The 22,919-nt window shown below is 43.3% G+C and overlaps 2 protein-coding genes across 5 annotated transcripts in view; both read left to right on the top strand.

Moving 5' to 3' along the window:
- The window catches only part of RBM6 (RNA binding motif protein 6), a 132,247-nt gene that overhangs the window by 26,948 nt on the left and 82,380 nt on the right, over positions 1 to 22,919 (top strand). The gene's annotated exons all lie outside the window — the stretch shown is intronic.
- On the top strand, positions 4,058 to 7,700 carry LOC122466764. Its single transcript, XM_043552370.1, has 2 exons — positions 4,058 to 4,614; positions 6,426 to 7,700. Exons 1-2 carry the CDS (start codon positions 4,542 to 4,544, stop codon positions 7,013 to 7,015), a joined length of 663 nt encoding a protein of 220 aa, XP_043408305.1. The 5' UTR covers positions 4,058 to 4,541; the 3' UTR covers positions 7,016 to 7,700.

Below are 22,919 nucleotides of genomic sequence, written 5' to 3'. Positions count from 1 at the left end.
GGTCACGGCCATGGATCCCAAATTTAATTACTTTAATTGCAATTCATTTTAACGCGGTAACGCATATGGATCCCAAATCCCGCGTTGTAACGAGGGTCCGGTGTATATGTATGTATATACAAGTACCAGATTCTGGATTAGGATGGCTTTCCTCATATCAAAGGGTGACTTTTTTTTCATCTTCCTGGGTCACTTTTTTGTGCTTCTGACGTGTATTCACAAGACTTGCAGGGTTCCTTTCTAGGTGGAAAAAAAGGTGTCGAAACAAGGAAGTGCAATGGTAGGGAATGAGGGATGATTCCTGGGGATGTTGTTAGAATTACAATAGAAAGAAAATTCTGGATACAATGGGAAACCATCTGAAAGCATCTCTCCCTGCTCTGATGATACTGAACAGCTTCTGCTCCAAAGTGAATTTTTCATTTTACAAACCCTTAAAAGAAGGAGACTCTTGTGTTTTTATTTAAAAACAAACAAAAAAAGCTAAAGTTTCTATGCTGGCCATTGCATTGTACCATTGCTGGTCTGGGTTACTTGCTGGATAGTTTTAATGCCTGGGGTCAATGCATTACTTATTTACAATTAAACCTGGAACAAAAGAGTATTTCACAAAGTAAAAGCTTTAATTACATTTTTGGTTCTGAGCAGCTGTCGAAGGAGTGCTCTCCATCTTTCCTCAGTCCCCTGAATGAACGAATGTCCCATAGTGATGTCACCTGCTTTTGCCTAACAAGCAGGATTCACTGAGGATATGGGTAGTGCCTCTCTGCTCCCTTCCATCCTCCTTGAGTGTAACACAGCGTGGCTAACATCAAGCTTATGAAATTAATACAGTGCAACACTACAATTATCAAGCATTATATCTGTACACAGAGACAAGCTGGGTGGGGTAATATGTTTTTTTTTTTTTTTAACCTCACGCACCTTGTCTCTCTAATGTCTTGGACCAACACAGCTACAACACTGCATGTTTGTACATATACAGACATGGTTCTGTCTAATACTCTTTCTCAGGAGTATGATGTTCCTTCTCAGTAAAAAATAAATTCCAGCCTGGGCTTCTCTTCACAAGTCTTGCACCTCCAATCAATTTGGATGTATAGTTAGGCTTTTGGTAGAGAGCTATTGCCCCACAGTTTCCAAAGGTGTCCAGATGTGGGCGGTAATGTCTGAAGCTGCATGCTGAGGCCTTAATGCCCACTGATGGTTATTCTTTAACCCAAGAGGTGCAAATTTCCCTTATACACTGTAAATGAAATGTTCTGTTTCAGTTCTCATGTCATCATCTTAGCAAGAAATGTATTTCTGTTAATTTAAAATAGTAGTAAATACTTTTTTGGGGAGGGAAAGGGTTGACAAAGTAGCTTATGTTCTGTGGGCTATTTAAAACTGTTGCTTGACTCTGCGTCAGCTAATTTGATTGGTCAGTAGCCCTGCTTCCTATTGACTTGTCTGCAGTAGTGCAGAATTATTCACGGTCCACTTAACCATGCTTTAGCCAGATGCATTGTTTTGACAATCCAAAGATTTGAGATTTGATGCAAAACAAAATATGTTGTTGTAACATGCCTGAGAATTTAAATACCAGTCAGGAATCTCAGAAGTTATGTAACTTATCACATCAGTAACTTTCCTTTGTATGTGTGTGACAACAAAGTAACTTTCTAAAAATGTGGAAAACATCTTTTCCTGATCAGTTAACTCAAAAGGTGAAAGCTTACTTAAACCCAACTTAAAAAAATTGAGCTGAGAAACAGAAAAACTGAGCTCAAAGTTTAGTTTTTCTGAAAAGTTAAGTGTGTTTGGAAGTAGGAGCCCTGTTTGAAGATTGGGACTCTACTACTGCAGTAATGGTGTGTATGCTTAAATATGCATACAATCGAAGGCAACATCATGCTGCAAATTTCATTATGGAAGGTGCTAGGTAATACACCTATGCACACCAGCTATATTGATTATTTTGGTTAAAAAAATGACAGCATAGTTCAAAAGAGCTAGTGCTAAGTCCGTCTATGCGTGGGTAAGAGTGCAACGTCTGTGTCAACACAGCAAGAACTATATATTATTTTAATGTTATTAATGAGTCTAATTGTGCACTTCATGTTGGCAATGTGTCTTGGAGAGAAGGAGGACTGCAGATATTGGGGAAAGGAAGTGGCCAATAACTAACAACACTCAGTGTGGAATAAATGTCCCATAATTAGTGTTCAGAACAGTTTAATGACTGTTAAGCTCTTTTTATCATATGTAGGGCCCTACCAAATTCACTGTCCATTTTGGTCAATTTCACAGACATAGGATTTCAAAAATCATAAATGTCATTACTTCATAAAATTTCAGATTTAAATAGCTGGTGTTGTAATTGTAGGGGTCCTGACTCGAAAAGGAGTTTTGTGTGTGTGTGGAGGGGATTTGCGATGTTATTGTTGTGGGGGTTGTGGTACTGCTACCTTTACTTCTGGGCTGCTGCCTGCAGAGTTGGGCCCTCAGTCAGCAGCTGCCACTCTTCGGCCGCCCAGCTCTGAAGGCAGCAGCACAGAAGTAAGGTTGTCATGGTATGGTATTGCCACCCTTATTTCTGCACTGCTGCTGGCGGGGCGCTGTCTTCAGAGCTGGGTGCCTGGCCAGCAGCCGCTGCTCTCCGGCTGCCCAGTTCTGAAGGCAGCACAGAAGTCAGGGTGGCAATACTGTGACCCCCTGCAACTCCCTTTTGGGTCAAGACCCCCAGTTTAAGAAACACTGCTTTCCCCCGTGAAATCTGTATAGTATAGGGTAAAAGCAAACAAGACCAGATTTCACAGGGGGAGACCAGATTTCATGGTCCGGGACGCGTTTTTCATGGCCGTGAATTTGTTAGGGCCCTAATCTTATTTTATTACGCTGAGCCTTGCTGTGTGACTTTTTTCAAGACTAATTTGACAAAATGTGTTTTACAGTAGTTAGTCTTTCTCTGAGATTAGTAGCTTGATTAATTTATATAAGCCTATAAAGATGCATTTTTAACAATGATGCATGTGCATTAAGGGAAAAACATTTTAATCTCTGCACTTGCTGAGCTTTCAGTACTGTTTCTGACACAATGGTGCGTGATTTTGATGTGCATATGGGCTATCTACCCTTTAGACAGTTTGGCCTAAGAGGCATACAAACAGTAAAACAATTATCTGGATTTAAAAAAAAGTAGAGAAACTAATCAAGAGAACTGGCTTAACTACTGTATTATGAGTTCACCTGGCTTTAACCCAAACACCCAGGACGTTCACAGATTTGTGTTAGACGTCTAATATTCAGACCAAATATGTTCTACCTTATGAGCTTCCATATATTTACGTGGTTTAAGTTGGACCTCTAACTTTTGGGCTAATGCGTGTACCTACATGTTAGAGGTACCAAGAAAATTTGTTTGGACAGTTTTGTTTTTTTTATACATAATCATGTGTGATAGTGTTATCAAAAATAAGTACATTAATAGTTTAGATTGTTGTCTCTTCCTCTGGCTGTACCTTTTTGGAGGGTATCAGTTGCCAGCTCAATTAATGTCTTGAGAATGGTGTCTGTAGTGTTTTCTCAAGAGTTAGAAGCCATTTTGCTCTGTAACCCCTTCTTCTTGTTCTGATAAGTATGCATTCCCAGTCAGAGTGAAAGATGAGCTACCTTTTTGGTAGATACTAGTGATTTGCTTATGAATAGCCTTGTGAGAAGTGGTTATGTAATTGACTAATAGCTCCCTTTTCTCCATTCAGAATAACTTGATCTCCAGTGGCCCAGCAGGGGTCAAGGTTTTCAAGGACACTTAACTTTGTGTGTTGTATGTGGTGGAGCTTTTAATCATGTGTGAAATGCCACTGGACCAGTTTTGTCATGTGCTTCGCTTCTTCCCATGTTACTTCCTGTAAATTTGACATGATGCTGTCACTGCCAGAAAAGTTTGAAGCTCTTCAAGGGATCTCACATGAACACAACTCTTCACTTTATAAACTTGCTTGTACTTTAAAACCCAGACATAGCTCCTCCAAACTTTTTTCTTCAATCTTTATTTCTATTTTTCTAGGTAGGGTTTAAACATAAAACAAAGAGACTGAGAAATGATCTTGTGTGTCCAGTGTGCACAGAACATTCGGGATCACTGTATGTATGCCCTGCCCACCAGAGGGTGAGGAGCTGTCTTTATTTTGGAGGGCCTTTGGCTGCCTATTATGAGTCATGTTACTTTAAGAAACACTGCACCAGTATTTGCCAAATACAAAGACAAACCAAAGTTATGAATGAGAGTATGAGGTGGGCTATACTCCACCATCCTCAGCCTTCTGTTCAAGTGAATTGTTCCTCTGGAAACTCTCTGAGGTGGAAAGAGCTTGGAAGGGTCTGTTTTTCAACTGAGATTCGTGCTAGGGTTGGTACCGACGGTTGGGGAAGCTGTTTAGGGGAAATGAGCTTCAAGGAGAGGTTGCTGGTAGACCTGTGAGGATGTGCCAGCTTACTCTACGAGCGCCCAAGAGCCAAGGAGGAGTTCTTCCCGGGCTGGGAGACCCTTGCGGAGGATGGACACATTGGCCGAGGTGGAGAACGGAGCGCCCAGAGAGGAGTCCTGTGAAGCGGAGCTGGAGGGATCAGGTGAGCCAGGGTGGAGGTAGTATTGGTAGAGGGAGAAGTGAGGTCTACAGCAGCCTATTTAAGTACATTTTAAATGATTTCTTGCTAGAAATGTTGGGAAGCAGGGAGACTTGGGGTTTGAATGAATTCCCCCTTTTTTTTATCAAGGAGATCCTATAAATGTTTCCTTTGATAGCTTGTGGAAAGATGAAGTGAAGGGAAGTTCCTGAGGGCACTGTATAGTGAGAGCTGGGAATACCTTTTTAATTGGGTAGTAATACAGGGCTGACTTGGGTGCAGGGAGCGGGGCTGACTAGATTTGTATTAGAGGTAGGGAGTATCCCAGAAATGTATCTGAGGACAGGCACTGCTGTGGCAGACCTATGATCCTAAGGGCCCCTGTGTATTTGTGATGCAAGAACTGGACAAGGGTGTCATGGAAGGACTGAGCACCAGAGCTGGGAGGGATGGAGGGGACACTTGTGCCATACCAGCGGCATGATCTTAGTCTTCAGAGCAGGGGGGAGACTAGAGAGGTGTCATCCCTGCCAGTAGGAGGAGGAAGAGGGACCAGTTGAGTGCAAGTGTCCAATTGTGGAGGATAGGAAATTTGTATTGGCCAATAACAGTAGTGCTGTGTAGGGAATTAATGGTATTACCTTACAATGTGCATGACCTCTTTTAGAAGCTGCTTGTTAATAGCAGCTGTTCTATTTTATTTTAATATTTTTGGAATAATTTTTGGTTTTGATGAGTGCCATCAGCACCAAAGACCATTTCCCATTACCTTTTTTCATAGGCGCTGAATCCTTTCCCTCTTTAACCCTTTTGTCTCATTTTTAGTGACTTTTGCAGCTCTTTCCCTTGTTTGTGTCCCTTGAGTACTGCTCTGTAGTCCAGTCAGCAAGGGAGTGATATTAACGTAGCCGCTTTCTTTCCCTGGAATCAAGCACGCCAATTTGTGTTTGATCTCCATAGCCCTGCAGAAATGGCCTGGCAGGTGGACAGTACAGTGCACTGCCGCCGTGTCCTTGGCTCCATTCCACACCAGTTGTTTAACGCAGTTCTTCCTGGTACTTGACCCAGGAATTTAACTTCACACTCATTCTGGCTAAGCTTTGCCACATTGGCATCCCATTTACGTTTCAATTTGTAGGCTCCACAGGCAAACTGAAAAGGGAATTCTTCCTGGTGCAGTCTATCCCGTATATCAGAGCAGTGGATGGTTAGCGTCAGAAATATTTCAGTAGATGTCTGTTAAAATTTAAAATTGTGTTCTGTATGTAAGGCTTATTCACTTGGTAAGAGCTCATGGTAGGTCTAGTAGTTAACACCTTGTCAGTGGGGATTTTATATATTTCTCTCTTGAACTGAGCATCCCCACGTTGGGTCATAAGCTCTCCATTTTCCTCATCCAGGGAGCATGCTAAGGGAGAGTGGTCTCTCTCTACATTAAAGTAGAGCTCTTGCTTGTTATGTCCTGAGGGCTTTGTTGTCCCTTCACTTTGGCATACTCTTTTCCAATATAACCTAATCGCAGATCCCTCATAGCAACCATGATTGTAGCTGGAGGGACATGGCAGCTTCCTTAGACTGCTGCCTTCCATCATCACAGCCTGCCGGTGCTGGTGAAATTGCACAAGGCATTGCTGCACTTTCCTGTCCCACCACCTCTCAAAGGCTCTGCTAGCCCCACAATACCCATATTTGCAAGCTCACATACCCTACATAGCATCGCAAGGCAAGATGATGGTCTGGGTAGTGGGGATTGTTTGGGAGGAGGTGGGGGGCAGGATCATACTAAACTGAAGCCTTTTGTTGTTTCCTTTCAGGAGTGACGCGACCCCCTCAGGCTAATCCTCTGGAAGTGTGGATTTGTGGCCACACAGTGGTGACCTCACTGTGGAAGAGGGGTTGGTGCCATCCATATGGAGCACGATTAGGGATAGACCCTATCAGGGCACATGTATCGTGGTTGGGTACGAAGGACATGCTATGGGATGAGTTGTTGTCTCTAATACAGTCTGTCGTGCAGAGGGGTGTTTTGCCTGATGTGATAATTATACACTTAGGGGAAAATGACTTGGCTCACCAATCAAGGCTGGGCTTAATCAAGAGCATGAAAAATGACCTTACAACGTTGTGTTCAATGTTTCCCAAGACAAAGATTGTGTGGTCCACTCTACTGCCTAGGACATGGCCAGTGTTAGACAAACCCCCAGGAGTTGTAGAGAAGTCCAGGAAGATGATTATTAAGGAACTCTCCAAATTTTGCAGCATGTTTGGGATCTCAGTTTTAAGGCATGACCAGATTATGTATTCTTCCCCGGAGCTGTTCAGCCCAGATGGTGTTCACCTGTCAGAGATCGGGGAAGGTATTTTCAATGCCAGCCTACGAGAAGCAATTGAATCTTGTTTGTAGCCAGCTAGAGTGGCCAGGACCAAAGCATTGGTCCTTGCTGAACAGTGACACTGGCTCTTGTTGGTCCTTCCAGCTGGATGGACAATTGGCTTTTGACAAGTCTGCTGTAGTAGTCCACCTCTTTCCAGTAGAAGGCATTCCCTGGCACTTTATGCTCACCCAGGGAGGTGTCTGGGAGATAGGCAATGGATTGTTGATAGACTCTGTGCAGAGGTACTTGACTAACTGATTAGCCCTGCTACAGAGAACGATTTGTACAACAACCCTGAAATGCAGCAGCAGACAAGGCTGTCCATAAAACACTGTCACAGCTTTTTGGGACACGTTTTTGGAATACAGCTGTGCTCAACCTTTTCACCTCCCCAGCACAAAATCTGAAACTTCCTATTCCCTTCATGAGTCAGCAGTCTGCCTGCGTTAACATTTCTTATTGAATTAGTTTCTTTCCTACATGAGTTAGTAAAAATCCCCATCACAGATCATTCGATAAGTATGAGATGATAAAGTGTTTAGTAGCATTTTAATTCAGGGCTCCTGTTCTGCCCCCACTTTGCCTCATAAGCAGCTTCCAACCCTCTTATGGAATTTTTTATTGATGGTCCCTGCTCTTTATTAGAATCTGGGATATTCTGTGTATATACTGTTGTAATATTTTGTCCTTAATAAAGCTGAAACGTACAACCTTTCAATATTGTGGCTTTTTTCCCCTCCCACGGGATCAAGTCTTTAGGCTGTGACCCTTCACAGCAAGGAGAAGTGTTGTCCCTTTCAGGGTACTTAGCAGCTTTGACTGTTTTAGTCCCTCTAGGCTGAAGGGGTTGGGGCTTCTCCAGTGAAGGGGCGAGAGGGGTCAACCCCTCTTGCCTCTTTGGACTGGGTCATTTCTGCATGCCCTCTCTCAAAGGATGCGCTGGCTGTAGTTTAAGGATAAAATTGTTTTAATCTGTATGATATGTTATGTTTGCCTTCATATTTCTAAAAGTTTTTGGTATCTCTTTTGGCATCAGTGCCTTTCTGTTGGTGCAGCATTGTTGTTTATTGTATTTTGAGTGTGTGTGGTGCTACCCTTTCAGTACAGAGGGGGCAGTAAGTTATTTATCATTAATAAAGTGGTAGATATTTACCTTGCCAAGAGTTTGTGGTTTTGTATTCTCAGTCTACAGTGGTTGGAGAATAGGACCTGGTTTTTTACTTTTTTATATTTTATTGATTTTCCTTTCCTCCAAAATAAGGGGAGAACAGAAAAGAAGGCAAAGGAATAGAAAGAGAAAGGATTGGGAGAGGAGCAAAGGGGGTGTATGGAGGGAACTAGGGAGCAACATCTCAGTTTTTAGGTTTTGGACAAGGTTTCTGTTATAACCTATCGTCCAATACCAGGAAACAATCTTTTCTGCCCCTGCCCTTCCATCCAACTCTTCATGGCTTTAAAGAAGTCTATCTTATTTACATATGACTTATGTAGCACTTATGTAGCAGGTTTAGCAGAGAAATTCATATAAACCCAGAATTACATCAAATGCTAAGAACTTTTTTCCTGTATATTCTGAATTCCAGTCCCACCAAGAATCATCAGCTGCTGACATTTCAGCATGTACTACACTAGTGATTCCCTGTTAGAATTGGTGTGGTTTGGGTAAAAGATGGTTTGATATGTTTCACAATATTTAATGGTTTTATGTTTTTTTAACCAGTTTATTTTATTTAAAAATAAAATGTATGAGCGTTGCAATATTGTGTTTATAATTGGGCGTCCCATGTACTGCATAAATAAGTTCATCTGGGATGAGTTGGTATGGAGTTGCCCCATGATAAATGTGAGATCATTGTGCATTAGTGTTAGGAGCTGATTATCTGCCGTGGGATTGGACTTCAGGACCTGCAAAGGCCAGGGGCCAGGTAGGTCTTAAATTCAGAACTTTATCCTGGTGGTTAGGATTATGTGCCAAATGTTTGGTTTTTTGTTTTAGCTTATCAAGTCCCCTTTAATGTATCATCACATCACCTGAACCCTCTGCGGGAAGAAAACTTTAACATGGAGGTTGGGAAAAAAATTAATTTGTGTAGACGTTATTTACACAGAGTGTATTATATCTTAGCAAAGATTAGGAGCACAGAATTTATTTCCTCAGTTATATAGTAAGTGAACTTAGTGGCTCAGGCAATGCTGCCATTTACATAGTCTTAAATGCATACTCTTGTGCATCTCTTCCAGTAACAATGGTGTTTTGAACTCCTGCATATTTATGCAGAACTCATCACAGCAGGAGTTGATCCTGTCTGAATTTATGTTCATGAAGTCTAATGCAATACTTCTAAAAGTTGTTTTTTGGAGGGAGGGAGAGAAAAAAGTTAACAAAATAAAATAGCTTGTTACGGTGGTTCATTGGTCTGGGAGGTTTCTCTGCATCAGTACAAATATCTGCCTGAAGTGTTGCTATATCAAAGGAAATATAAAATTAGGATTTATTGAAGACTTCTTCTAAAAACTCAGTTTTTTCTTCATGTACCTTCAGTATTTTTTGTCCTGATCTTCTCTCTACCATACCAGCCTCTTCACTCCCAGGCACACGCTATGTTAGTATTGTTGGTTTAAGTTCGTCCATTCCCAAATGCCTCAAACCACTGACTGTTTGCACTGGTAATGCTAATATGATCCTGTGACAGATCTGTGTTCTCAGAAAAATCTGCTCACTGTGTAAAATACTGGTGTAGAATTGTTGAAATTATAACCTGCTGTAAATGTTCTCTTACTGGTATCTAGATGACAGCAGAATAAGAGGAAGTTTTTAATTAGCACTTTTATTTTTTAGTTCAGTGTATTGGCCAGAAATTTTTTTTTAACTAAAAAGTTATATTAGGATACAGTTGAAGTTAAATGTGTCTAACTTGCCTCCAAATCCACATTTTAAGATCCCTAACTGTTAGCAGAATATATAACTTACAAATATGCTTTGAAACCAAAGAGTTAAATGTTAGAATTTCTATTTTACTACGTGGTAAAGAGCAAGTTCAGGGTTCTCTGTTTCCCCAGCAAGAGTTGACCTTGCTACAGAAGTTTAAACTCAGGGTTTGCCTACATACAGGTTGCACTGGTTTAAATTAAATGTGTTTAAAATAAAGTTAAGCTGGTGCAAACCTTTGTATGGACACCTATAGCAGTTGAACCCTCACTTCTATTGGTTTAGCTAGCATCTGCAAATTACAGGTACTGTGAGTCGCCATACACACACTTCCACCAGTTTAATTAAATTGGCTTGAAACCTGTAGTTAAGCTGATGCAACTTTGTGTGTAGACAGAGTTGTAGATTTGGAATTTACAAAGCCTTGTGGCTCAAATAATGAAAATTAAAATGTCTTTGCTTGTCTATGTACATGTTCCGCTGCTGCTGTTACTCTGTCTTACCATTTGTTAAAAGCATTTCAGTCCAGTTTATGGCTGGATATTTTCAAAAATGCCAAATGGTGCCCAAATTCCTTAGACTCCCTTGAAAATCTTAACCATACAGCTGTAATCGTTTGATTATTTTTGGACTATAAGCATATGACTATGAAGAGCTGCATTAACCTCCGGGGTCTAATGTGTAAATTTAAAATAAATTTAGAATGAGGGGTGCTACTTCGTTCTCAGTTCCCCCTTTTGTAATTAGTATTGCTGAGGTCTGAGTGAGACCGAAGTGTGATGCAGAGCCTAGGCACTTGGAGGACATTAAGGTGACAGGTATATTTGTCGTAATTTGTTTAGCTTTCGTCATTTAACCGTTTGATAGACCTAAGCACTTATGTTCTTGGTAGATTACAGATAACATGAACAACCAGTTTGCTGATGTGGTTATTGAATTCTGCTTATCCAGCTCATTAAATACAGTTGCATGTGGTGAGGAGTAAAATGAGCTGGAAGCAATGTTGAGTGCTCTTGTCCTCTTTAATCTAGTGAGAGAGTTGGCTCTAAAATGTGGTGATCTGTTTGTTTGTTGTGGATTCGTTTTGCTAAATCAGTGTGGTGGCCTTTCCCCCCTGCCCGTTTATCCCCCACAGCTGGGATTGACCAGTTCATGGGCCTTGCAGAGGTGCCATTAGCTGCCATTTCATTTGGTGTCTTGCTGAAGATACCCAAGAGGGGGGAGAATGCAACATAGAGTGGGAGTGTGGCTGGGCCTGTCACTCTGGTGAAGAAGGTGCCGCTTGACTTTCTGGACATCCTCTGACTCAGATCTCTGGTTCTGAGATGCCTTAGTGGGGCCTTCCTTGTGGATTGTGGCCTTGACGTCTGGAATAACAGCAGGGAAGTTTCGTCACCCTTTTCCCCTCAGATCTAGGGGACAAAAGCAACAGGTGGTCTCCGATCCTATTCAGGATGAGTGTGACTGGGGAATTTCATCTTCATCTGCATGGACTTGGTGACGACATGCCTCAGGCAACTGAGACCAGGTCCAGGTATCACAGTCCTTGAGTAAGCTGCTCTTGGATTGGTAGAAGAATCTATAGCTCCAAAGGTATTTGGGACGTACAAAGTGGATTTAACAAAGTTTGAATTTTAGGAGTTGCCGGGTTCTGTGTTTGAGTGTTACCCATACTGGAGCTTCAGCAAGTACAGATCACAAAGCTGTTGGTCCATTGTAGGCTTTCCTCTTCCACAGATTGGAGGAGAGGGAGCTTGGCTCTTAGGATGCAAACTACCATCCTCCTGACCCTCCAGCGATGTCCCAGCTGGTGGGGAGATGGCAGTCGGGCTGAGCTGGAGCAGCACTATTATGGTTGCCCAGGGCAGCAGCTGCTCTGCCACCCCAGCAGTGTGCAAGGATACAATGAAAGGATCAGATACCTCCACTTCCCTGCCTGGCTATTGTGGAAGGGGCAGCTGGGCTGGTCCAGTCACCTTAGTGTGGCAGCTCCTGGTAATATTCACGATGTCCTTAAAGGGGCAGACATTCCACTTCCCCGTCTGACTGATGGGAAAATCAGGCAGGAGCTGCCCCTAAAATTAGGTGACTGCCTACGGAATCTGTTCCTAACATCCCCCTTGCTCTTGCACAGTCTCATCACAATGGGTGATCTTGTGGTGCTTGCAGGATTCCCTGATTATTGCCTGGGGATTTGTGTTTCAGAGGCATCTCAAAGGTTGGTTGCGATTGAAGATCCCAGGTGTCACATGATTCAGATTCTTTTGACCTGGTTCAGGCCTTCCCAAGCGCATGTGCTAGCCGTTGCAAAGCTGTTTTCTTCAACGTGTCATTCGTGGCTGCCTTTTTTGGGTGCCTTTGGGCAAGTGAGATCCTAGCAGTGTCTGCTAATGATAGTTCAGTTGTGTCTGGTCTGGAATGACCTCCCTTGGGGCCTGGAATCTGCGGTGCTGACTCCAAATTGATGGGGCTGGCAGAGGATCCCAGACTTTAAGGGAATGTGATGACGAAAGGATTTGCTTTCCTTGTGTGTATTCCAGGCTTTCCAGCTATCCTGTGGGAGCCATTAGTTTATTCATGGAGACGTGAAGTACTTGACCAGATTCCATTTCCCTCTGGTGCTAAAATGGGGATTATATTTCTGGGCTGAAAACTAGGTGTCTGTGATTCCCTCTCTTTTGGAAGAGGGGCAGCTGCTTCTGAGGCCGCGTTAGATTGCAATCCATCTGCAATTCAGTCTATAGGCCATTGGCAGTCAGACTGCAACTTCCACCCTCAGGCTGGGGGATGCTGCCTTCAGGAAGGGAAGGATAGAACTGTTGTCCCGTTAAATATGGTGGTATTTTTGTTATCCTTGCAGGGAATGATGGAGCATCTCGGCCTGACGTTTGGATAATCAGCCGCAGTGTTATTCATTGGGCCCACAAATGGGCCACCAGCAGTCGAAATGGTTCCCAGTTGGGCTTCGGACGCGAAGCCATTCATGTGTTCTGGCATGGCAGGGAAGGCATACTGTGGGACCAGCTAATGCCACTCCTGCGTTCTTTAGCAGCTCACTCTTGCCCACTGCAGGTTCTTATTGTGCATCTCGGTGAAAATGGCCTAGTGACAGCCACTGTTGTTAGCTTAGTACTCAAGATAAAAAGGGACGTGCTTCTCATTGTTGAGGTAGGTTAAGCTGGTGTGGTCCGAGATGCTCCAGAAGCAGATTTGGCCAGGAGCCACCAAAATCACTGGGATTGAGTGGGCCAGGAAGGGTGTGAATAGGGAGGTAGCAAAGTTCCTTCAGGAAATGGGGGGCTCGATCACCCATCGGGAGATTTGCTATGTGGGCCCTAACATATACAGGAAAGATGGTGTGGAGCTGTCTGCCGAGAGCTTAGACATATTTTTGGCAAACCTAAAAGGGTGGATTGGGCATTTTCTTTCCACTCTGTGGGCAGGAGGGAAAGTGAGGAAAATCTATGCTTATTGCTGATGTGCCCTGCAGCAGGTGGCTGATAACAGGGGCCGGTTTCCAGATGCCAAACCTGGGTACAGGGATGGGAGCTGTTGTGGAAAGCAATAATTGGGAGCTGCGCTGGACTATTAGTGCTGGAGATTTGGTAAGGGGTGGTGTTTCTTAACCCCTCTGAAGCTGATGTTTAATAATAAAGTTGCGGCGTGTGCTTTAACCGTACATTTGTGTGCTATGTCGTCTTTACTACAGCCAAATCCAAGCTCAGACATCTGGACTGAGGAATGCAGCCCATCTCTACACAACAGGGACTGTAGCCTGGAAAGCAGGGACTCTGGAAAGGGTTTAGGGGTCATAGCAGACATGTAACTGAACATGAGCTCCCAGTGTGATGCTCTGGCAGAAAGGGCTGATGTGATCCGGGGATGTATAAGTGTAGGGTGACCAGATGTCCCGTTTTTAAAGGGACAGTCCCATTTTTTGGGACTTTTTCTTATATAGAAAGAACAGGAGTACTTGTGGCACCTTAGAGACTAACAAATTTATTAGAGCATAAGCTTTTGTGGGCTACAGCCCACTTCATTGGATGCATAGAATGGAACATATAGTAAGAAGATATATACATACATACAGAGAAGGTGGAAGTTGCCATACAAACTGTAAGCGGCTAATTAATTAAGCAAAAAGAAAAGGAGTACTAGTGGCACCTTAAAGAGACTAACCAACTTATTTGAGCATAAGCTTTCGTGAGCTACAGCTCACTTCATCGGATGCTGTAGCTCACGAAAGCTGATGCTCAAATAAATTGGTTAGTCTCTAAGGTGCCACTAGTACTCCTTTTCTTTTTGCGAATATAGACTAACACGGCTGCTACTCTGAAACCTGTAATTAATTAAGATGAGCTATTATCAGCGGGAGAGAAAAAAACTTTTGTAGTGATAATCAAGATGGCCCATTCAGACAGTTGACAACAAGAAGGTGTGAGGATACTTAACATGGGGAAATAGATTCAATATGTGTAATGACCCAGCCACTCCCAAACTAGATACTGGACTGAATCCTTCGCCTCCCCTTGAGTGTATGGGATGCCTGGATGATCAGCGTTTGAGAGCCAGGCTGGACCATTAACTACTGGCTGGTTTGGGCTGGGAGCACTATTTCTTACCTTTTCTATGTTGCTGTTTCTTAGCTAATAAAGTTGCGACCTAAACTTTAACCATCTTGTTGCGTGCTGCGTCTTATATACCGGCAGTGTCTGAGGCAAGGAGAGTCTTTAGAAGGTGCATCCAAAACTAACAGACTGGCTGAGAATCTGAGTTTCTGCGTTGCGTGACTTATGCTGACAGTGTGTGTCCTATGTTAGAAATCCAGATTTCTGGAGTGGTTTTTAAGTTTGTTTTTGTCATTTCCAAAGCATTGTTTTAGAGGATGTTTAGATTATTACAAAAAAGTCTGTGTTTTAAGTTGTGACTGGTAGAAATTTGTAAAAGCACCTAGGCTCCAAGGTATCAAAGTCAGTTTTGAAAAGAAAACTTAAGTCCCATTGACAGTCAATGGGGCGTTGGCTTGTAAGTGCCTAAGTTAGTGTTGAAAGTGACCTCATTGCAGATTAAGCAGTGAGGGCTGTTGGTTGGCTTCTTGGAAAAGCTGTGTGCCCCTCTAAGGGCTAGAGTGACTTTCTGCTGCAGGCCAGGTCAGCATGAAGAGAGTGGGGGACTATATTAGGTCCATGCTGGTGCAGGAAAAGCCCTCTTTTACCTGGACATGTGGGGTTGAGGCTCCCAGCACATGATTTTAGTTCTCGCTCATTCAGGATTGGGGCAGCAGCAGCAGTGGCCCGGCTGGGTCTGGGGATAGGGCAGTTCAGGCAATTGGGCATTTTCATTCTGAAGTGTACAGAACGTACATGAGACCCCATGTGGGAATCAGTGTTAATTTTCCATTGTGTTCTCATTCCAGATGCTGGTGGACGGGCCAGGCAGACGGTGGTCTGGATCTGCGGGCACAGTATTGTTGATTGGGCGCATAGGCGGACTTCCAGTTTGGCTGGAGGTCCGCAGCTGGGCCTCAGTGGTGAAGCAGTCCTGAGCTGGCATGGGAGGAGGGGCATGTTATGGGACCAGCTGATGCCCCTTCTGCACACTTTGGGGGCCCATGGGCAGGCTCCAGATATAATTGTGGTTCACCTTGGGGAAAATGATTTGGGAATGTGTAAAGGGGTAGACCTAATGATCAGAGCTAAGAGGGACTTGGGGCAGATCCTTGAACTTTTCCCAGGAGTAAAAATGGTGTGGTCGGACATGCTGCAACGCAGAGTGTGGGATGGAGCTTTGAAGCCCCCCCGGGTCGACAAGGCTAGGAGGTATGTGAATAGGGAGGTGGCCAAATTCATGGCTGGCATAGGGGGGTTGGTAATTTCGCACCCAGCCATAGCATACAGGGCACCAGAATTATTCAGGGAGGATGGGGTCCACCTGTCAGATTTGGGAGCTGACATATTTTTGGCTGATATTAAAGAGGGCATTAGGAGATGTCTGGGAACCCAGCTAGGTGTTCGGGGGAGGCAGTCAAGCTAATTGCTGGTGTCTCCTTGTGGCAGATGTCCAGTGCAGGTGCTCTGTAGGAAAGGGATACAGTGATCAGATAAAATGGATTGGTAAAGGATTTAAAGGAGGTATTCTTTAAAGGAGCAGAAATGGGAGTGTGGGGCTCCTATGACTGGTACGGCAGGGAGCGAACCCCCTTCCTGTGTAGCCCCCCTACCCTTCATTCGAGGGGGGGGGATGGTGAAGTCCCAGCAGCGGGTTGGCTGGGGACGAGGGTGGATAAGGAGGAGGGCTGACGGAAGCCCCTTAAGTATATATTGAAATGATTATGGAATTATCTGCACTGTACACTTTTTTTCTACCAGCTACTCCCAGATGTTTATGAATAAAATTGAGGCCTAATTAAACCACATCCAGTGTCTCCTGTCCTCCTTCTGGCATAGTTGGACAATAACCTTACCACACACTAAGTGGTGATGGCCTTGGTCTGGCTTACTGGAAAATATGTGTTCCCTTCACGGGCTAGAGAGCCAGGAAGTGACTTTCTGCTGCAGAGCAGGTTAGTGTGGTGACTCAGACCTATCTCCCTCATCCACCAGGGACCAGCAGAAGGGAGATTGTATAGGTGCATGCCAGTGCTGGAAAAGTCCTCTTTTACCTGGACTAAGCGAAGGAGCTATGCTAGTGGCGAGATACTGGGTATTGTCAGCATCTGCTGTGGGCATTGCCTTAGTTGCTTCTTCCTCGGGGGGGCTGGGAAGGAATTTTTCCCTCAACTCCAGATTGGCCAAGGTGAAGTGGAGGGTTTTTTGCCTTCCTGACAGCAGGTTTGCGGGGGCTTTGTTGGGGCAAACATGAAAAGGAAATAAGCTATGAAGTTGCAACCTGTAATTTAAACGTGGCGGATGTCCAGTGCAGGTACTCTCTAGGGATACAGTGACCAGATACATGGATTGGTAAAACATTTAAAGGAGATATTCTTTAAAGGAGCAGAAACAGGAGTTCAGGGCTCCTATGACTGGTATGGCAGGGAACCAACTCTCCCCCCCATAGTCTCCCTTAACCCACATTCGATGGTGGGGATGGTGAGGTCCCAGGATGGGTAAGGTGGAGGGCCAACGGAAACCCCCAGGGTATATATTGAAAGGATTATGGGATTACCTGCACTGTACACTTTTATCTGCCAGCTACTCCCAGACATTTAAGAATAAAGTTAAACCACATCCAGTGTCTTCCTTCTGGCATAAATGGACAATGGGATTTAGATGCTTTTGAAAAATTTACATGATGTTAAATACAGTTTAGTGCCTAGAGTTGATAACGTTGTGGTCGGTGTTAACTCTTTTAAAACCACTACTTTTCCAGTCTACACTAGGTGTAAAATGGGGTTTAATTTACTAGTTAAAATGCATCTGCTGTGGGCTAACACATTAAAACCTGGCCATTTCTTCTAGTCTGGACATGCCCTGAGGCTATTGGCAGTCTCGCTTTGGAAGGTCTCTAGTTCAACTTTGGAAATAAGGCTGCTGAGGGAGGAGGCAGTGTCACATTTTGGTAGCTCGTCATACTTGACTAAAATGAAGCAGGTTTTAGTAAAATTGATCCAAAATTTGAGGCCATCAAAAATGCCTCTTGTTACTTCTCTAGTTACTACTTCACAACTAACTCACACTGTTTTTAAGTATTTGTGCCAATGTTAATCAAGGCAGTTTTTTAATCATTGGGACGAACAGGGGGTTTATTCTAAAAAATCTCTTTTCACTCCTGTCTTTCTACGATGCTCTTTATAGTGGATTTAAAGTTCAAAATAGCATGATTTTTTCTTTGCAAATGTCATCTATCTCATGTAAGGAATAATCTGAGATGGTTAAAGGGGAGACTCAATTTAAGATGTACTTGAGATAAATTTCCTTACCTACATTACAGATAACATCTTGGGTTATTAAAGCCTAAAACATTTTAAAATTCCAATTTACTCTTCACTACATACCCTGGCTTACTTTGTCTATTTTAGTTGACACTGAGAATCAGCGAATTCAGTTTCACTCTCATCATAGTCCATTTCACTTTCAAATTCTCCAAATATTTGAGTTTTGAAACAGTTTGGTTGAAATTAAAAAAAATGATTAATCTTAAATTTCATAAAGATCATAAATCTAAATTTTGACCAAATTAGAGGATTGTGTCTTTAACACTATAGTTAGTGATATGCCAAATAGACACTGGAAGTTTTCATGTGTCACTCTTAAACAGATATGACTTTAAGAAATTTGTTTAATAAGCTTTACTGAATTCTGTGGACCCAAAGATATAAAAATGAGAATACAAAGAAAGGTACTAAAATATCGCTAAACCCAGAACTCATCCATAATATCCAATAAACCAATGGAAGATTAAAGGATTAGAGCTCAATCTTGTGCACTGTATTAGATATTTATTTCTAGCATTGCAGATGTTGAGGAATGGTTTCATCTTATGTTTGAGAGCCAAACATCTCCTGTCTGTAAGTCTAGAAGGTGGAATGGATTCAGTGGTCTGTATGAAGGTTAAGTAGTACTTTTACAATGTTAATGAGTTATTTCAATGGCTAAAGTTAATAGTACTTTCTGGTATATATCTGCATACTTAGTAAAATTTGCTGATTTAAAAAATTAAATGGCATGCTTTAATGCCTGTGCAAGCAGTTTTCTTGCCAAATGACTATTACAAATTCAGAAGAAGCTTTTGTCACTTGGAAATTTAGTGTCAAACTTTTGCCTAATCTTTTATCCTCACTTTAGTGGACAAGTTTTTCTGAAGTGTATTTAAAAGTTTGAATTAAGATTTCTAGGCGATTGGGGTTTCCTTTGGTATTGGAGGAGACTATTCCTTAGTCATGACTCCCTGATCCCAAACTCCTGCTGCATGGATTCCTTCACTGGCTTGCTCCCACCGCCACTCCCATTGGGGCTCTTTCATTCCATAGGGTTCTAGATTGGTGGCAAGTGTGAGCGCCTGTCCTTCGTAGTAAGAGATCACGCCTGCCTGGGCCCTAATTCTCCCATGAGAGAATGGTGCTGGGGAAATTGAGCTAAATCCCTTGCCTCCAGAGGCACCAACTTCGAGAGTTCCCGGGTGGGGGTGGGGTGGGGGTGCTCAACTCCTGCCCCAGGCCCCTGTGCTGGGAAGAATTCTTCAGCAGAGAGAAAAGCCAGGCATTCCAAAAAACCTGCTTCATATTTAAATGAACCATTAGCGGCTACTGTGATAGCAGCCTAGAACTGCCCTCTTCCCTTCTGACTAGACCTAAGATGGTCTTTACAATGCTTCCTCCTCCCCTCGTTCTAATCGGTGGGTGAAAGATCAAGTCAAGACAACTTTGGATTTTATCATGTGATCTTAACACAAACTATTGGATGTGAACATAATTTTTTCACGTTCAAACAGGCCATGGCATGGGTCTGCTGTGACTGTGCTGCTGCTCTACTTTTATTGGCCATCTTTGATTTTAGCACTTCAAAAAATGTCTCTACTCCCTGAGTCTTGGGTTTTCATTTTGAGTTTGGTGCTCTGGGTACAACAGTTAATGTATAGAGTCAGACAATTACCAGATCTAATTGATTGGTGCCTTTCTAGGGGACGTGGAAGGAATCCCATAGCTTTGTTGCATCCCTGTCAGCCTGTGTTTCTAGCTTATAGCTATTTATGCAAATTGACTGGAACACACTGCACCCTTTCTTCTGGCTTTGTCAGAAAGGATGCTCCTGCATTTGATTTTATTGTGCTTTTGGCCAGGGGCAGTCTCCTTAGTCAGATGCTAATGCTGTTTGGCATAGTTCATAACACTAAGCATGCCTATCATATTGGGGGCAGGGCAGAGACAGAAAACTCAGCCCTTTCCCTTGCTGATCTTTGTTAGCAGTCTGAAACGTCACACTCCTGACTTTACTTGCTCTGTTCTTTTTTGTGACTAATTTAGTAGCTTCTGCACATGGGTGACTTGTAGAGGATCACCCCAAATGCTTCTGACATGATTTCAGTTCTCATGGCCTTTCGCAAACTGAACATCTGGTCTGGAGCTTTCTCTGGGCACAGCTTGGACATCCTAGGGCTGCACCACGCTGTTTTCAGTTCCCCATTGTTTTTTTTTCCTTACCGCAAGGATGCAAGAGGGAGGGAGAGCTAACAGCAGGTGAATCAAAATTCTGCCAGAGTTGCCGAGTTTTCCCTCCCCTGTGTCCCGCTTTACTGGACACTTGTATGTTTTCCACTTACCTTCTCTCGAGATCACAATCTACCTCTTTAAGTTTCTCCATTTAGTGTGTTTGAAATGGCTCTTATCTCTGCAGCATACGTTCTTCCAAATGTTGGGTGTTCTTTACATTGTTATCACTGGCATGGGCTTCTGTTTGTGACATCCTTCCCCTAGTCTCAGTCAGATCTGTTGTGTGGGGCCAAAGCCAGAGAGGTGCTGAGCACCTGCAGCGCCCGTTAGCTTTACAGGAATTTGAATCAGGATTGGGCCAATAGGGAGGCAAAAACATGAGGTAAACGTAGTGCAATCTTGCTTCCTGTCAGTAGACACAGTCTACTTTATATACATACACAGATTAGACATCTGGCATCCTGGTCTTGCCTCTCTGATTACAGCAACTCTCTGAAATACTTTCCAACAGGCTGAATCAGGACTTGGTTAAGTGCTTGCAAATGCCATTCTTGCAGCCCTTTTTGAAAGAGGTGTGTGTGTGTGATTGTGGGGTTCTGGATTTGAACACGATAAAAAATGTATCACGTAAGCCACAACACTATGCAGTGAACAATTAAACCAGAGTCTGCTCTGAGTGCAAAGTAGTTTCCCAGTGAGGGGCAGCAATGCTTCTTCTTAGTGACTCTCCTTTTCAGAGCCCTGCCTCTTCTTAGGAGCAAAGAACTTGCTTTTTCCCCTGCAAGGTGCCCTGATGCGACTGAGGCATTGCAGAACAGAATTGATGCTCCAGGAACATCTGGCTTAATTTGTTTTCTGTTCCTCCTCTCACCTTGGGTGTCTCTTCTAGTGCCTGATCTTATGTCTGCAATTCCAGGTGCTTGCTATATATTGCGTACGACACTGGTTCCATTCTGCTTTTGTGCTGTGCCAGCCTAGATTTCATTCACCGAGTTAAATCCCAAACTGCAATTTTTATCTGAATTGCATTTGCACAGTATGATGGATGATGGTAATCTCTAGTAAATATTAATTACTGACAGAATAGAACTGAGATTTGGAAGAGAATTATATGACTATACAAGGCCCTATTCTTTGAAGCTCACATGCAAGGCAGAAAGGGAGCTGGATTCAGGTTGATACTTGGGACAATAAACATGCAAACCCGGCGTTGCTGGGCTAGAACAAGGCGCAGAGTGTGTGAGTGTGAAATTTGGGTAGTAAGATGTGAAGTTGAGTCAGGAGACAACTGTACTGTGTGGCTTCGACTTCAAAAGAACTTTTGATGTTGCAAATATGATACAAGAAATACAGGAACCAAAAATGTCCAGTGCAGCAAATATAAGTCTGAATGGATTTGGCTAATGCACTCTGGACGTTTCCTAAGAGACTGGCATCTCCCAGGAAAAAGGACACGGACATAAATACCTTTGCAGGGAATGTACTGTATCCAAGTCATCTGAAAGGTATAACTGAGGGAGCCCAGGGTGACAAAGGGAGAGGATGACCTGAGACCCTCCATGCCAGATACTGGGTTTCTGGTACACTGCCCTACCACAGGCCAGGAAAGGACTGGGAAAGCCGAGGAGTGGGTAAGCACTTGAGATGTGAGGGTAAGGAATACCATGCCTGTACTGAAATGAACGGTGCGGAAATGCATTGGCTTTTGCAGAATTTCAGACTATATGCGTCATGCAGTTCATTTCCTTTGTTTTAGTTCAGCATGTTCTCCTCTTAATCATTCATGGTTTTAATGAGACCTTTTGAATCGTAGCTGGTTTGGAGATAAAGGCACTGCAGGATGCTCTTGGGAGGGTGGGAACTGGAGCACTCAACCAAGACAGTGCCTAAAGATGGGCTTTCTCCACAAACCTACTGATCAGTCAACCACAAAGTATGGGAGGAAGAGGGGATCAAAGCACTTCTTCCAGGTCAAGGGTATCCATCAGAAAGAACTGTCTGGGGAGAGGGATGGGTGAAATGTTATAGAAATTGCCTTAATTCTGTACCAAGTAACATTAACCCTACCCTTTTTATGAAACATCTGCATTACTGCACAGACAGTTGGACTACAAAATAAAATCCCTCACGCCTGACCAAGGGCTTTTTCAGAAAAGAGAAAAGGAGTAATGGCATTTTATATTTCTTGTGCTATGAAGATGTGTTTTTACTTTGAATCACCCCCACCCCCACCTCCTTTTGTGAAATGTACAAAACATGCCTAGAAATGCACTGGCTTCGCTTAAAAGCCACAGTGAGAAGAGGCTGGAATTTTCAGCTCTGCTTCTGTGCCTTTGCTCATAGTGCAAAGGACTTTGAGACTCAAAAAACAGTTGTTAAAGAGCAAAAGTTAATGTAGGCCAAGGATGCACTTTAGCTCTTTCCTGGAGGCATCCTGAGGATTACAATACTAGTCACTCAGAAAAACAGAGTACACGCTGGCCAGCTTTGCACTAAAGTTATTGTTGTGGATTAATCAATGTTTGTTTCAGAGCAGCCTGCGCCTCCTAGTTATTATAAACCTGACTCAGTGTCTTGTCTTTCTTTTTTAAAAATGCGCATTGCTCACACTATTACCTGTTTTAAGGAGGGGGTCTCACACTTGTCTTGTTTCAGAAGGGGAAGTGGGAGTTTCTTAGAGCATCTTTGTGTCTAACCAAAACTTGAGCTCAACTCCACGGACCTAAACAGCACCCGAGTGTCAGCCACTGATTTTCTGTGTTTTATTTTGCAGAGAGGTTGGGGTGGTGGTAGGAGGGTTTGTGATTGAGGGAAGGGGAAATTGGGTGTTTAAATGTGGCTCTTCTGTATTACAAGG

This window comes from Chelonia mydas, chromosome 7, assembly GCF_015237465.2.
Source record: "Chelonia mydas isolate rCheMyd1 chromosome 7, rCheMyd1.pri.v2, whole genome shotgun sequence".
NCBI classification, from domain to species: Eukaryota; Metazoa; Chordata; order Testudines; family Cheloniidae; genus Chelonia; species Chelonia mydas.
Note: the sequence above shows the minus strand (reverse complement) of the source record. Positions and strands in the feature narration are given on the sequence as shown.

Coding starts and splice junctions, on each gene's coding strand:
- LOC122466764 (XM_043552370.1), top strand. CDS start 4,542: ATGGACACATTGGCCGAGGTGGAGAACGGAGCGCCCAGAGAGGAGTCC. Junction 4,615..6,425: donor AGCGGAGCTGGAGGGATCAG/GTGAGCCAGGGT, acceptor GTTTCCTTTCAG/GAGTGACGCGACCCCCTCAG.